At 42.7% G+C, this 11,503-nt stretch overlaps 3 protein-coding genes across 3 annotated transcripts in view; 1 reads left to right on the top strand and 2 right to left on the bottom strand.

Annotated features, from left to right (window-relative positions):
* The window catches only part of spred3 (sprouty related EVH1 domain containing 3), a 10,950-nt gene extending 9,987 nt beyond the window's left edge, over positions 1-963 (bottom strand). Inside the window, exon 1 of the mRNA XM_017437771.2 lies at positions 711-963. Coding sequence (XP_017293260.1) covers positions 711-721 — 11 coding nt within the window. The 5' untranslated portion in view covers positions 722-963. The remainder of the gene's footprint in view (positions 1-710) is intronic.
* Positions 964-2,783: 1,820 nt separating this feature from the next.
* On the bottom strand, positions 2,784-6,091 carry psmd8 (proteasome 26S subunit, non-ATPase 8). The gene is made up of 7 exons (XM_017437770.3): positions 5,936-6,091; positions 5,091-5,163; positions 4,884-4,986; positions 4,615-4,780; positions 3,845-3,945; positions 3,630-3,741; positions 2,784-3,435 (listed from the first exon to the last, which is right to left on the bottom strand). Exons 1-7 carry the CDS (start codon positions 6,038-6,040, stop codon positions 3,298-3,300), a joined length of 798 nt encoding a protein of 265 aa, XP_017293259.1. The 5' UTR covers positions 6,041-6,091; the 3' UTR covers positions 2,784-3,297.
* Positions 6,092-6,119: 28 nt separating this feature from the next.
* nup88 (nucleoporin 88) lies at positions 6,120-9,156 on the top strand. Its single transcript, XM_017437769.3, has one exon. The coding sequence runs from the start codon at positions 6,137-6,139 to the stop codon at positions 8,318-8,320; it is 2,184 nt and encodes a 727-aa protein (XP_017293258.2). The 5' UTR covers positions 6,120-6,136; the 3' UTR covers positions 8,321-9,156.
* The last annotated feature ends 2,347 nt before the right edge of the window (positions 9,157-11,503 follow it).

Here is an 11,503-nt window from a genome sequence, read left to right as displayed (position 1 = left end):
GAGTGGGTGAGAGGATGGGGGGAGGGGGGACCCGGTCGGAAAAGGGAGAAGAAGGAGAGGAGGGGTGAGAGAGAAGGAGAGAGAGGGAGAGGGGAGAAAAAAATCACATTTCATTCATAAAGTTTGGCTTTAAAAATCATAATGAAACCCCGAGACACGTTGATAAAAATCACAACGCCTCCATCCCTCCCTCGTTTGACTTTCGCCTGGTTCTGAATGACGCTTCTGGCCCCAAACTCGCCATATTTCTCCTTTTTTTGTCCTCCTCTTTCTTTCCTCCTCGTGCATTTTTACACACAGACTGATTCCGAGGTTGTTGTTTAGTTTTTTTGTTTTTTAGCAGCCGCTTTTTCTTTAAAAAAAACCCCGAAAGGATCCCTTTAAGCTTTTGATGAGTCTCAGTCCTCCTTTTTTTGAAATAAAGAAGCGCAGCTCCACATCATGAATGTGGCTTCACATTTCTCACACATTGGCATGGATTTATGGGATATTGGGTGTATGCTGTTGATTCAACACTACGTAATGGTGTTTTTATTCTCGGCAGCCTGCTAAGCTGCACAGCACCGATTGGGATAATGATGATGCTGGACTGGTTAATGGTTTCCACATCCGTCTTTTTTTTTTCTTTTTTTTTTTTTAAGGAGGATTGCTGGTTTTATAGATAATAAGATGAGCGGATGTTTTAAAATAATGAAAATGTAAGGACTTACTCGCCCTCCATGGCTCGGTGTTGCCCGCCGCTTGCAGCAGCCCACCCCTAGGGTCTCCTCTCCTCTTCCTCTCTCTCCTCTTTTTTATTATCCTCCTTTCAGGAAACGCTCAGGCTCGCTCACATTCTCCCTCCATCTGCTCTCATTTTCCTCAATCTTCCTCTCTCCTTCCTCTTCCTCCACCTTGATGTCGTCTCGGTGTATCAGGATAGGCTTGAGGTTGCAGCAGCCATTTTCCGCTGGCAGCATCCTCCCTCCCTCCCTGCCTTCCTCCCTCCCTCTCTCCCTCCCTCCCTCCCTCATTCCTCCTCTCCCTCTACCTGCCCTCTCCCAGCACATCCGCACTAATCATTGACAGCATCGCGGCTTTAGGTGGGCCACAGAGTCGGTCAGAGATTAGAGAAAGACCGAAAACAGAAGCCGAGCTGTGGAAAAGAGCCTAAACGACCTCCAACGGATCGTCTCATAAGAGAACACGTGAAGTTAAACCATTATAGAGTTTTAAAGTCTGTTAAAAGCACGACCATTTTATCAAATTGTGTCCATATTTTCATTTAAAGAAGTATTAACAATGTAAAATATAAGGTTAGTGATAAAACGTAGGATAAAACTTCGTTAGAGTCCAAGCGGAAAGGGTTTCAGCACCGAGGACAGCGACTGGTCAGGCCGTTCTTTGCGGTCCGCACTGCGCATGCGCACTCTCAGTTCAAATCGCCCATCATGTCGTGTGAGCGCGCGTCTGTGCTGTTAGCAAAATGTCTCACGAACCACGGGACGGATTTCAATGAAACTCCCAGGAAGTAAACCCTGTATGTACTTCTGCAACATAACACCTCTTGGAGCCGGCACGATTCAAGATGGCCGCCACAGCTAATCAAACTTAGCCAACAGAAAAAATAGTTATAATCTAGTCGGTTTTACAGATATTGAGCTAAAAAAAAGTTTAAAAACACGAACACTTCAAAGACACGCTGTCATTAATATTAATATTTGTATAATATTTATTATTTATTTGTATTATATTTATTATTTATTTCCTGATTTTGTGCAGGTGTATTTGTGAGAATGCTACTTCCTGCTTCAGGAAACTTTTAGGTTTTTTAACTTTCAGCTGATTCAGGATGTTATGGTTGTAAATACTTTATTAAACTTTAAAAAGTAATAATTTTTATTTTTATCATTGAAATTAATGGAAAACTCTTGCTAATTTTAGCATATCTGTTTTGCTTGTTTAGCTTTTAGCTACAATTTGGCAAATTTGAGCTTTTAGCTTGTTTTGCTAATAATATCTTAAGCTACTGTTCTGCTAATTTCAGCTTTTAGCCAGGCTTAGCTTTTAGCTACAAATTGCCTAATTTTAGTTTTTAACTATTATTCTGCTAACTTTAGCATTCAGCTACTGTTTTTTTGGTTTTTGCTCCTGTTCTGATTCTTATCTCTTTGTCTCCCCAATTGAAGCTTCAGCGTCTTTCGGCTCTCAGTTTTAGTGAATTTCAGTTGGTTTAGCTACTCCTGAGCCGAAGGCGAGGAGGAACATCTGTGGAACCTGAAGTTAGAACCGGTGGACAGGAATCCAAAGATTTTACGTCTCAGCGAGGAAAACAAAAACAACCAGGTAATCTGTCACCTGAGGCCGAATCCAGCTCGGCTGATTTCTACAAACTGATCAGCTTTTAGGAGCTTAAGATTTTATCCAGGTGTTCCTAAAGCACCTTTATAGTGTTCATTTGTTGAAAACTGAACCATGTCTTGCAGCGAAGAACCCGAGGGAGGAGACTCTCAGTCCAGTTTTTCTGATCCGTTGATAAATTAACAAATAAAACTCATAAACATCACAACTTCCTGCCCCACCTGTCCTCCAGGTAAACGTACCGAAGCAAAAACCCGAAAACAGCTTCTTCTGTTCAGGCAGTCAGGATGATTTCCAAACTGCCTTCATTTTAGTGTTAATTTTAATGTTTTATTTGATTTTTTTTACTGTTTTTAGCTCCTACAGCTGCAGGAATCCGGTCCTGTCGTGTGTGTGAACATCAACAATAAGGAGAAAGAGAAGAACCGCAGTCGCAGAAAAGGTTCGTTTTCTGGATTATTTATTGCAGATAAATAACTGCATCAAGAAGTGAATTACAAACCATTCAGGGAGACAGTTGTGTTACGACTTAATGGGCAAAACATTTTCACACAAAGGATAAAAGTGTGTACAAAAATCTGAATTTCATTTAAAAAAAAAAAGGTTTTATTTGTGTTGAAAACAGATTTGAACGTAAATTAAAAAAAAGGTCCAAAAAAGTAGTAGTTTGTCAATATCTGAGAATGACTTTTAATTTTAAAGTGGACAAGAAAATGAAATCCTTAAATATCCTCAGGAGAGAAAATGTAAATCCTTTTCACACTTTGAGTTTGGTTCTGTGTTTTGAAAATAATACACCAGACAGGAGGAACTGCAGATCTGATCGGGAAAACTGGAGGGACAGACGTCTGACGAGGCGTGGATTCAAAGTCGTCCGCTCCAGTGACGAGCGGAGTCACGTGTCTCGAGCTGCCTGGATGCGTCCTGGACCGGCGTCTGAGTGTTCCCGGGGGCGGATTACACAATCATTTCCAGCTGCCGAGCGTATTCGATGACCTGCTGCGCCAGCTCCGTGGAGGGGATGGTGACTTCCTCCGTCCGCTGGTGCTGACTGGTGAAGGTGTAGCAGCCGTCTGCGCTCTGAGTCCAGCCTCGCTGAAATCAAATTGTTAAAGAAATGTAAAAGAACGAAGACTTAAATAACATAAATGGACGTTAAAGGAGTCAGAGAGGGAAATATCTCGCCCATTCTGCTGATAAATAAATCACAGCTAAATGACTGAAACAAATCTGACAGTTTAATCAAACGATAACTGCAGATTTTACATCCTGAACGAGAAATCTCTCACCTTCTTGGCGTACTCCGTCATCTTTTTGGGGGAGTTGAAGAAAAGCACTCGGGTTGCTTCACTGAACTGGATCTGCTCGTACGCTTTCTCTATGCAACCTGCAATCTCATCCCTGCAAATAGTTTTAAAAAATTAAATTTTTTACCGTTTGCTTGTCCTAAAATTATTCATATGTAAAACTCCAAAATCCCATCTCCACTCAAAGCGATCCTTACCGAATAGTGTCGAGCAGAATATCTATAAAGAAGGTGTAACTCGCAGCAGGGATGTTGCCTTTGGCGAGAAATACCTTGTTGTAGCTTCCCTCCATCAAGTACTGAAATGGCAAGAAAAAAAAATAGTAACATAATTGGACCATATAGTTTATATTTACAATAAAGTTATAATAAAAGAGCATACATCTGTGGGAAGATCAGCGATTATTTAACAAATCAACCAGGGATCAAAATCTACATAAAACCTTAAATCTTAAGTAGTTTTTGACAAAAAACAAACTTTTCCTATTTAAAAGCTTAACTTCCCAGCAGAAGATTCTCTGAATGAAATGTTTCTCAACTAGAAACTAGATAAAAGCGAATAAAACCTCCCATCCATAATAACAGCTTTTATTATGAAAAGAGCTTTTATTGGGAGTGAGATGAATTAAACTTTTATTATGAATATCACAAAACAAAAACCTCAACTCACGGGTCATCAGAAACTTATGAACACGCATTTGGTCGCCTTATAACATCTAACTTAACTGATTTTTTCTGCAAAACGTTTGCAACGTGTTAAAAGTTTCAGGAATTAAATGCATAAATAAAAAGTGTTTCTTTATATATTTAAAATATGCTACAACATTCAATGCCTCATGCAAATGAATCAAAACTATTCAAGGAAAGAACGGAAAGCAGCTGCTAATCTGCTACTACAGATTCTCCTAAATTCAGAATCCTTAACTACCAAACTCAGATTAGGAATTCACAAATTTCTACATTTGCACCTGTTCTAAGGAAACCGGATGTTTGATGTACACGTTGGACTGAATGTCTTTCGCGCTCAGCCTCTCGAGTTCTGTGTGAAATTCAGACACTCGGTTCTGTGAGAGCAGGAAGAGCAGATTCAGTCCGAGTAGCTGGTGCATGTAGGCAGCTTCAGGCAGCTCATCTCTGAACAGGGGAGAAAGAAAAAAAGACCAACGTTAAAGGCAAATCAGCGAGCATTAGGTGAGGAGTTCACTCAGGAGCAAAGGAAATAAAAAAGGGGCGTTACTTGTAATCAAAGTAGTAACATTTCAGCTGGGCCATGTATCTTTCAAAAGATGGGATGTCTTTCTTTTGGATGCTCCACAGAGCTCCGATCTCGAGGACATCACCTGAAACAAACACCGGCTTCCGGTTAGGCATCCGTCATGTTATTATTCAATAAATCCTGCAGCACATGACTGATAAAAACTGGATCTGACGCCGATTCGCTCACGAGCTAAAATGAGCTGCTGCTTGGTCATTCCAGATCCGCTGGTCGGTAAGAAATTCAGCTCCAGCAATGAAACCTGAAAAAAAAATTACAGTTTAAAACAAAAACACAGTTTTCTTAAACTGTCCGTCACAGCCTATGCAAATTAGAAGAAAATATGTTATGATTCAACTAAAATGATCAACTGTATGAGCCGTAATGAAGAAATGTCTGCATTATTTTATGATTTCATGTTTTTGTTTCTCACAAAAGATCATTTTTACAACCAAACAAAAATCCTGAAGGATATTACAATTAAAATAACGAAAACAATCTAAAAAATGTCATATCAGATTACTGGTTAAGTATTTTAATGCAGATTAAATGATTTTTACACCTCTGACAGCTTCCACCATTCATTAGATGTATATTATATCAGTTCTTACATTCATTCTTAATTAAAAAAAGACCCAAGTCGGTTTTAAGAAACATTACTGTTCATAACGTGTGAGTTATTGACTAGAAAATTGTTTGTTTTACATTTCAGTTCAAATGTTTTGGTTTAACTGCGGCTAACGTTAGCAACAAAAAGTAATTTCCTTTCCTACGGTTGTAAAAACAAATAAAACCATTTAAAATTGCCTGATAACTCGAGCAATAAAACACGGCTGACATATTGAACCTCTAACGGAACTCGTTATTATTTTTAAATAAAAATATCTTTCCAAAATCGACAAATAAACAAACACGTTAGCCTAGCTGAACTGTTAGCATTCTTAGCTACGATTGCTAACAGCCCTGCAGTTTTAGAGGAAACGACCTTGATTTAGGAAGTACAATAAAAGTGGAAAGAGAAGCGGCTGTCCCACCTTAAGCTTGCTGAGCAGTTCTCCGCATTTGTCCAGGTTCGTTTTGTTTTTATTCCACTCAGCTTTGAGGGTCTCGTACAGCCCGGCAGCCTCTTTCAACGCCATGGTGGTGATTCTGCAAAATGTACGACACCGGCCGACGCTTTACGGCTGTCGTAAAACTCTCGTATTATCTCGTTTTCTATCGCGAGACTTTACGGAATGCGAGCTCAGTTGTTGATCAAGATGGCGGCGTTCGGCGCAGAAAGGTGGCTGGGTGATTTACCGAATCACACCATTTTCAGGAAAATACGAGAGAGTTTGGATTTGGAATCAAAGCCGAATGAGAAAGAAGTCGTTAAAAACCTGACGTTTTGTTTGGGAGGGGACTTCTTCGTGTGGAACGACTTGGAGCGCGTGTTCTACACGACCAACCTGCGGCAGCTGAACTCCGAGGAGGAGAGCGAAAGCGGCGGGAAGTTTCAGACCTTGCTGTGCATCAACCCGCCTCTCTTCGAAGTGTGCCAGGTGTCCGTGAGCCCGGCGCGGCGCCACGTCGCGCTGGTCGGGCAGCGAGGGGTGTCGGTTCTGGAGCTCCCGCAGCGGTGGGGCAAGAGGTCCGAGTTCGAAGGGGGACGGGACCGGATCAACTGCAAGACCATCCCCGTGGCGGAGCGCTTCTTCACCAGCTCCCCGTCCGTGAGTCTGCGACAGGCGGCCTGGTACCCGAGCGAAACCGACGACCCCCATCTGGTTCTGCTCACATCCGACAACACCATACGGTTCTACGGCCTGAAGACCCCCCAGACCCCAGCTAAAATCCTGCCAGTGTCCCAGTGTGAGGACGACAGCGGCGTCCACCCCCCGGTCCGGTCCTATGCTGCATCCCTTGGAGAAACAGCCGTGGCTTTTGACTTTGGGCCGATGTCAGGTCCTCCCCGGCAGCTGGCAGCTCAGTACCCCAAAGACCAGCCGGTGTATCCTCTGTACGTCCTCTATGAAAACGGGGAAACCTACGTGAGCTACACAGGCCAGACGAATGGGCTGAGTGTCAGTAACCCTGCCGGACCCCTACCCATGTACCCTGCAGCCGAGGATAACTACGGCTACGATGCTTGTGCCATTCTGTGCCTGCCGTGTGTTCCCAGCATCCTGGTGATCGCCACCGAGACGGGAACGCTGTACCACTGCGTGGTCCTGGAGTCCGAGGAGGAGGAAGAGGCTGGGGCGGTGGAGAAGTGGATCCAAAGGGCCGGGTCTGTTCCGGCTCTGTACGTGTTCGAGTGCGTGGAGCTGGAGCTCACGCTCAAAGTGGCCGCGGACGAAGACGAGCCCCAGGAGCTGGATTTCACCTGTCCGATCAGGCTGCACCGGGACCCCCTGTGCCAGCAGAGGTACCACTGCACCCACGAGGCGGGCGTGCACAGCGTGGGGCTCATCTGGGTCAGCAAGCTGCAGAGGTTCCTTCAGTCCGGCGAGGAGGACAAGGACAGTCTCCAGGAGCTGGCCGCAGAGAAGCGCTGCATCGTAGAGCACATTCTCTGCACCAGACCGCTGCTGACCAGCCAGTCGACTCCGGTTCGAGGCTTTTTAATCGTCTCTGACCTCTCCTTGGGCGCCACCATGATCTGCATCACCGCCACGTACGAGTGCATCATGTTGCCCCTGCTGAGCTCCATTCGCCCTCCCTCCCCTCCCCTGCTCTGTTCCCACCCAGGTCCCGGTTCTGGGAGCTCCCCGCTGCGGGGGCTCGCCAACGACTCCTTCGAGCAGCACATCCGCAACATCCTGGCTCGCAGCTCCACTAACCCCCTCGTGCTCAAGGCTGGCGACAAGGACGCGTCGCCGCCCCCGCCAGAGTGCCTGCAGCTCCTCAGCAGGGCCACACAGGTCTTCCGTGAGGAGTACATCCTGAAGCAGGACATGGCCCGCGAAGAGATGCAGAGGAGGGTGAAGCTCCTGAGGGACCAGAAGGACAAGCAGCTGGAGGAGCTGGCTCTGTGCCGGGAGGAGAAGAAGAGCCTACGGGAGGCGGCGGAGAGGCTGGCCGATAAGTACGAAGACGCCAAGTATCGTCAGGAAACCACCATGAACAGAGTTAAAAAGGTGCTGTGCAGCCTGCAGAGCCAGCTGCCCATTCTGTCCAACAGCGAGAAGGACATGAAGAAGGAGCTGCAGAGCGTCAGCGATCAGCTGAAACACCTGGACAACTGCATCCGGCAGGTCAACATGAAGATGGAGTACCAGAAGAAACAAGTGGACAAGGACATGTCTTCAACAAGGACCACCGTCTCACTCAACGCCAGCCAAAAGAAGGTTGTCCAGGACGTCCTCAGGGAGCAGGGACAGCAAATCGGGGACATGATGAAGCAGATCAAAGACATCAAAAACCACTTCAGCTTCTAAACTCGTCCAAAATGATCGTTTTGGGTCTTTTTCTGTGGCGTTCAGCAGGAGGTTCATGTTCATCTTCAAGATTTTCTGTAGGTTATCTTTAAAACACCTGTTTCAAGCCTGCACCCCTACTTCTTCATTTCATTTATTATCTAAGAGCAAAAAAATGTCTTATTTGTACATTTAAAAAAACACAATTTTTGAACTAAATCAAGGCTGTTTTTGACAATGTGTCAACTTTTAGAATTAAAAAAATAAACTCGATTATTTTCTGCAGCTGTTCGTGCTCATTTACAAGGAGAGGAATCGACCCATTCTGGGTTTACAGCATCTTTAAAGTGCCGCTGATTTAAAATAAAAACACTAAAGAAAGATTAAAATTAAAGAAGCTAAAGCTGAATCCACACCTTCCGTCCTGGAGGGTCTTCTGCTGTTTTAAATGTTTTTAAAAACAATAATCTCAGGTTTTTATATCGTCTGCAGGTTGTTACTAAATTTGAGTTTCGTCTCGTTTGGCAGCGTTAAAGTTAAAAATCAGACTTCCTGACTTATCAGTCGTCCTCTAGTTGACATCAATGATTGAAATTAAATCGGTTATTTTTGCCGAAGCTGATACATTTTACTTTTGCGTGGAGACAAGCCTTCATAAATGTAAAAAGAACTTTAAATTTGTTGTGTATTTTTGTGTTTTAAAGCTAATTTAATTATAATTAATCAACAAAAAACATCAAGAACTAAATCTTGTAAATTCATCTTTAACTCATTTCTCTTCCAATCATTTGACTGTTTAAACATTTTAAATTAACAATAATTGTTGTTAAAATTAAAATAAATGTTTTTGAGGAGCAGGCTTGGCTGAAGTTTAAAAGAAAGAAAATGTGACAAACATGTAAAAATCAACAACATTATTTATGAATTACAATAATTTATACTTTTAAAAGTAAATGCATTTCTTGTTAAATATCATTCAGAATACTTTGTAAATTTCACCAAATGTGTTTGTAGCTTTTATACTTCTTGAAATATTTAACTATTTCTTACTTTTTCCCCATAGAATTATATGAAAACATTCTTTTATTTTTTTTTATACTTTCGTCTTTCTAATCTTAAATTTTATATACAGTTTTGTTAATTTTAGCCTTTTCCTACAGTTAGCTTTTATGTATGGTTTTACAAATTTTGTTGATAATTTTATATATTTATTTAAAAATTTGATAATTTAAGTTTTTAGCTACGGGGTTGCTACATAAAGATTGTAGCTATTAGCTAATTTTAGCTTTTTGGGTTCCTACATTAAGCTTAGTTTTTGCTACTGTTTGGCTAATTTTACCTTATTTTTTCTATTTTGCTCATTTCTTTCAGCGACGTGTGGTAAGGGGAGGCAGAGAAAAAATGATAACATAAAATTAATATTAATATTTGTCCACTGATCTTTATGTATGACTAATTTCGAACGTTTTTATAGTCAAAACCGCTGAAATTGCATATTTCCTGTTCACAAACTGGGTTGATACATGCTGTTGGCGCGTGCCTGTTGCAGTTGTTCAGACCTACCTTGTGGCAATGCGCATGCGCAGACCGGTGTTACGTCACGGGTTGTTTACTCAGCTTTCTTGTCAGAACACCTTATCGCTGCACGTCGCCAATAAAATGTTTGCATATACGTTTATATACCCTAATTTTCCACAGTCTGGCTAATGTCTTTAACCATTTACGTTTAATATTTGTTAGTGACATATTTAGTTTTGCTGAGGGGACATAAAACCGCGGCGAAAAGGCACGGGGTAGGGCAGGGCAGTACTCTGCCGCACCGAAAGGGGGCGCACGTGAGTCAATGGGTGCTTGTTGCTACTGTCCTTTAACGCAGAGGCGAGTGAGAGTCACGTGCACTGCCACGATCCGTTAATTTTTGTGTTTTACTCCGTCTGACTGCCAAAACGGTAATTGTAACGTTTTTTCTTATCTTTACGTACCTTTAATACGTACCTTACGTGTGTGAGAGAGTGTGTGTGTGTGAAGAACGCTGATGAGATATGAAATAACCAGTAGCCAATTGAATAATACCCTTTTGGGTTTATATATTTGTAAAGTTTAGCTCGTTTACATTTCTAGCTGCGGTTTTGCTCACTTTAGCTTTTAGCATCAAATTGCTAAAAGCTAAAATCAGCTAATCAATGAATAAAATTAGCTATATAGATTTGACAATTAAAAGACTGGAAAAAAACATATTGAAAACTGAGGTAAATTTAAAGCAAAATCTGTAATTAAGAACATAAATTCACCTCATAAGTTACATTTAACTCTTTAGGTCTCAATAAAGAAGTTAAAAAAATAAATCTTCATTTCATAACCATAAAAAGACAAAATTAATTATATTTTTATATTTGATAATTTAAATATTTGTGACTAAAATGTGGTTTTAAGCTGAGTTTGTCTCAGCTATGAGAACATTTGGAGCACGGCGCTCCGTCTGCAGCTGGAAACACAACCGGGGGATTCTTCATCCACCAGATGTCACTCCTCTTCACAGCAGATGGCCTCGGGTTTGGTTCTCGAAGAGGAATTCCCCACAAACACAGGGTGACGTACCAGAAGGAGACCCCGGTTCTGTTGAGTAAGCTTTGGGGATCTCGGATGCTGGCGGGGGGTCATCCGCCGTCCTGATCTCTGGTGATTTATGACTCAGCAGAATCTAATTCTGCAACAGAGGAGCATTGTTCCATCCGCCTTTCTGCTCTCGGAGCCAACATTTCTTCAGGGCTCCTCAGAAGCCAACTCTCTTACATTTTCTCTGCTTTCCCTAATCAGAAACACAGCAGAGGGTGTGGCGTCCTGCAGGTTTTGCTTCAAATAAGGGGAATATTGTTTAAATCTTTCAGAAAGCTGCAGTGTTAGGATCCTGAGGAAAGTTTGCGGACCCTAGGAAAGGAGATATTAATAACTTGAGACCAGCCCACCGCATTCCTCACATGTGAGTCACTGTAAGGCAGAGAGCAGGGAGGAAAAAAGGGCTGGTTTGCCTCTGTTTCTCCTCTCTTTCCACGGAGGAGGAGGCGGCGAGGCCTCCCCTTCGTTGGGAAACTTTAAAAAGTCAAACACACATTTGTGCTCATACCGCAGGGTTCAAACCAAACGGGAAGGCCGATGGGAGAGGAGGATGAGAGGGGAACACATGGAGTGTGATTGGGGGGGGGG

Source organism: Kryptolebias marmoratus, linkage group LG2 (genome assembly GCF_001649575.2).
Source record: "Kryptolebias marmoratus isolate JLee-2015 linkage group LG2, ASM164957v2, whole genome shotgun sequence".
NCBI lineage: Eukaryota > Metazoa > Chordata > Actinopteri > Cyprinodontiformes > Rivulidae > Kryptolebias > Kryptolebias marmoratus.
The sequence above is the reverse complement of the archived record's forward strand: the minus strand, read 5'-3'. Positions and strand labels throughout refer to the sequence as shown.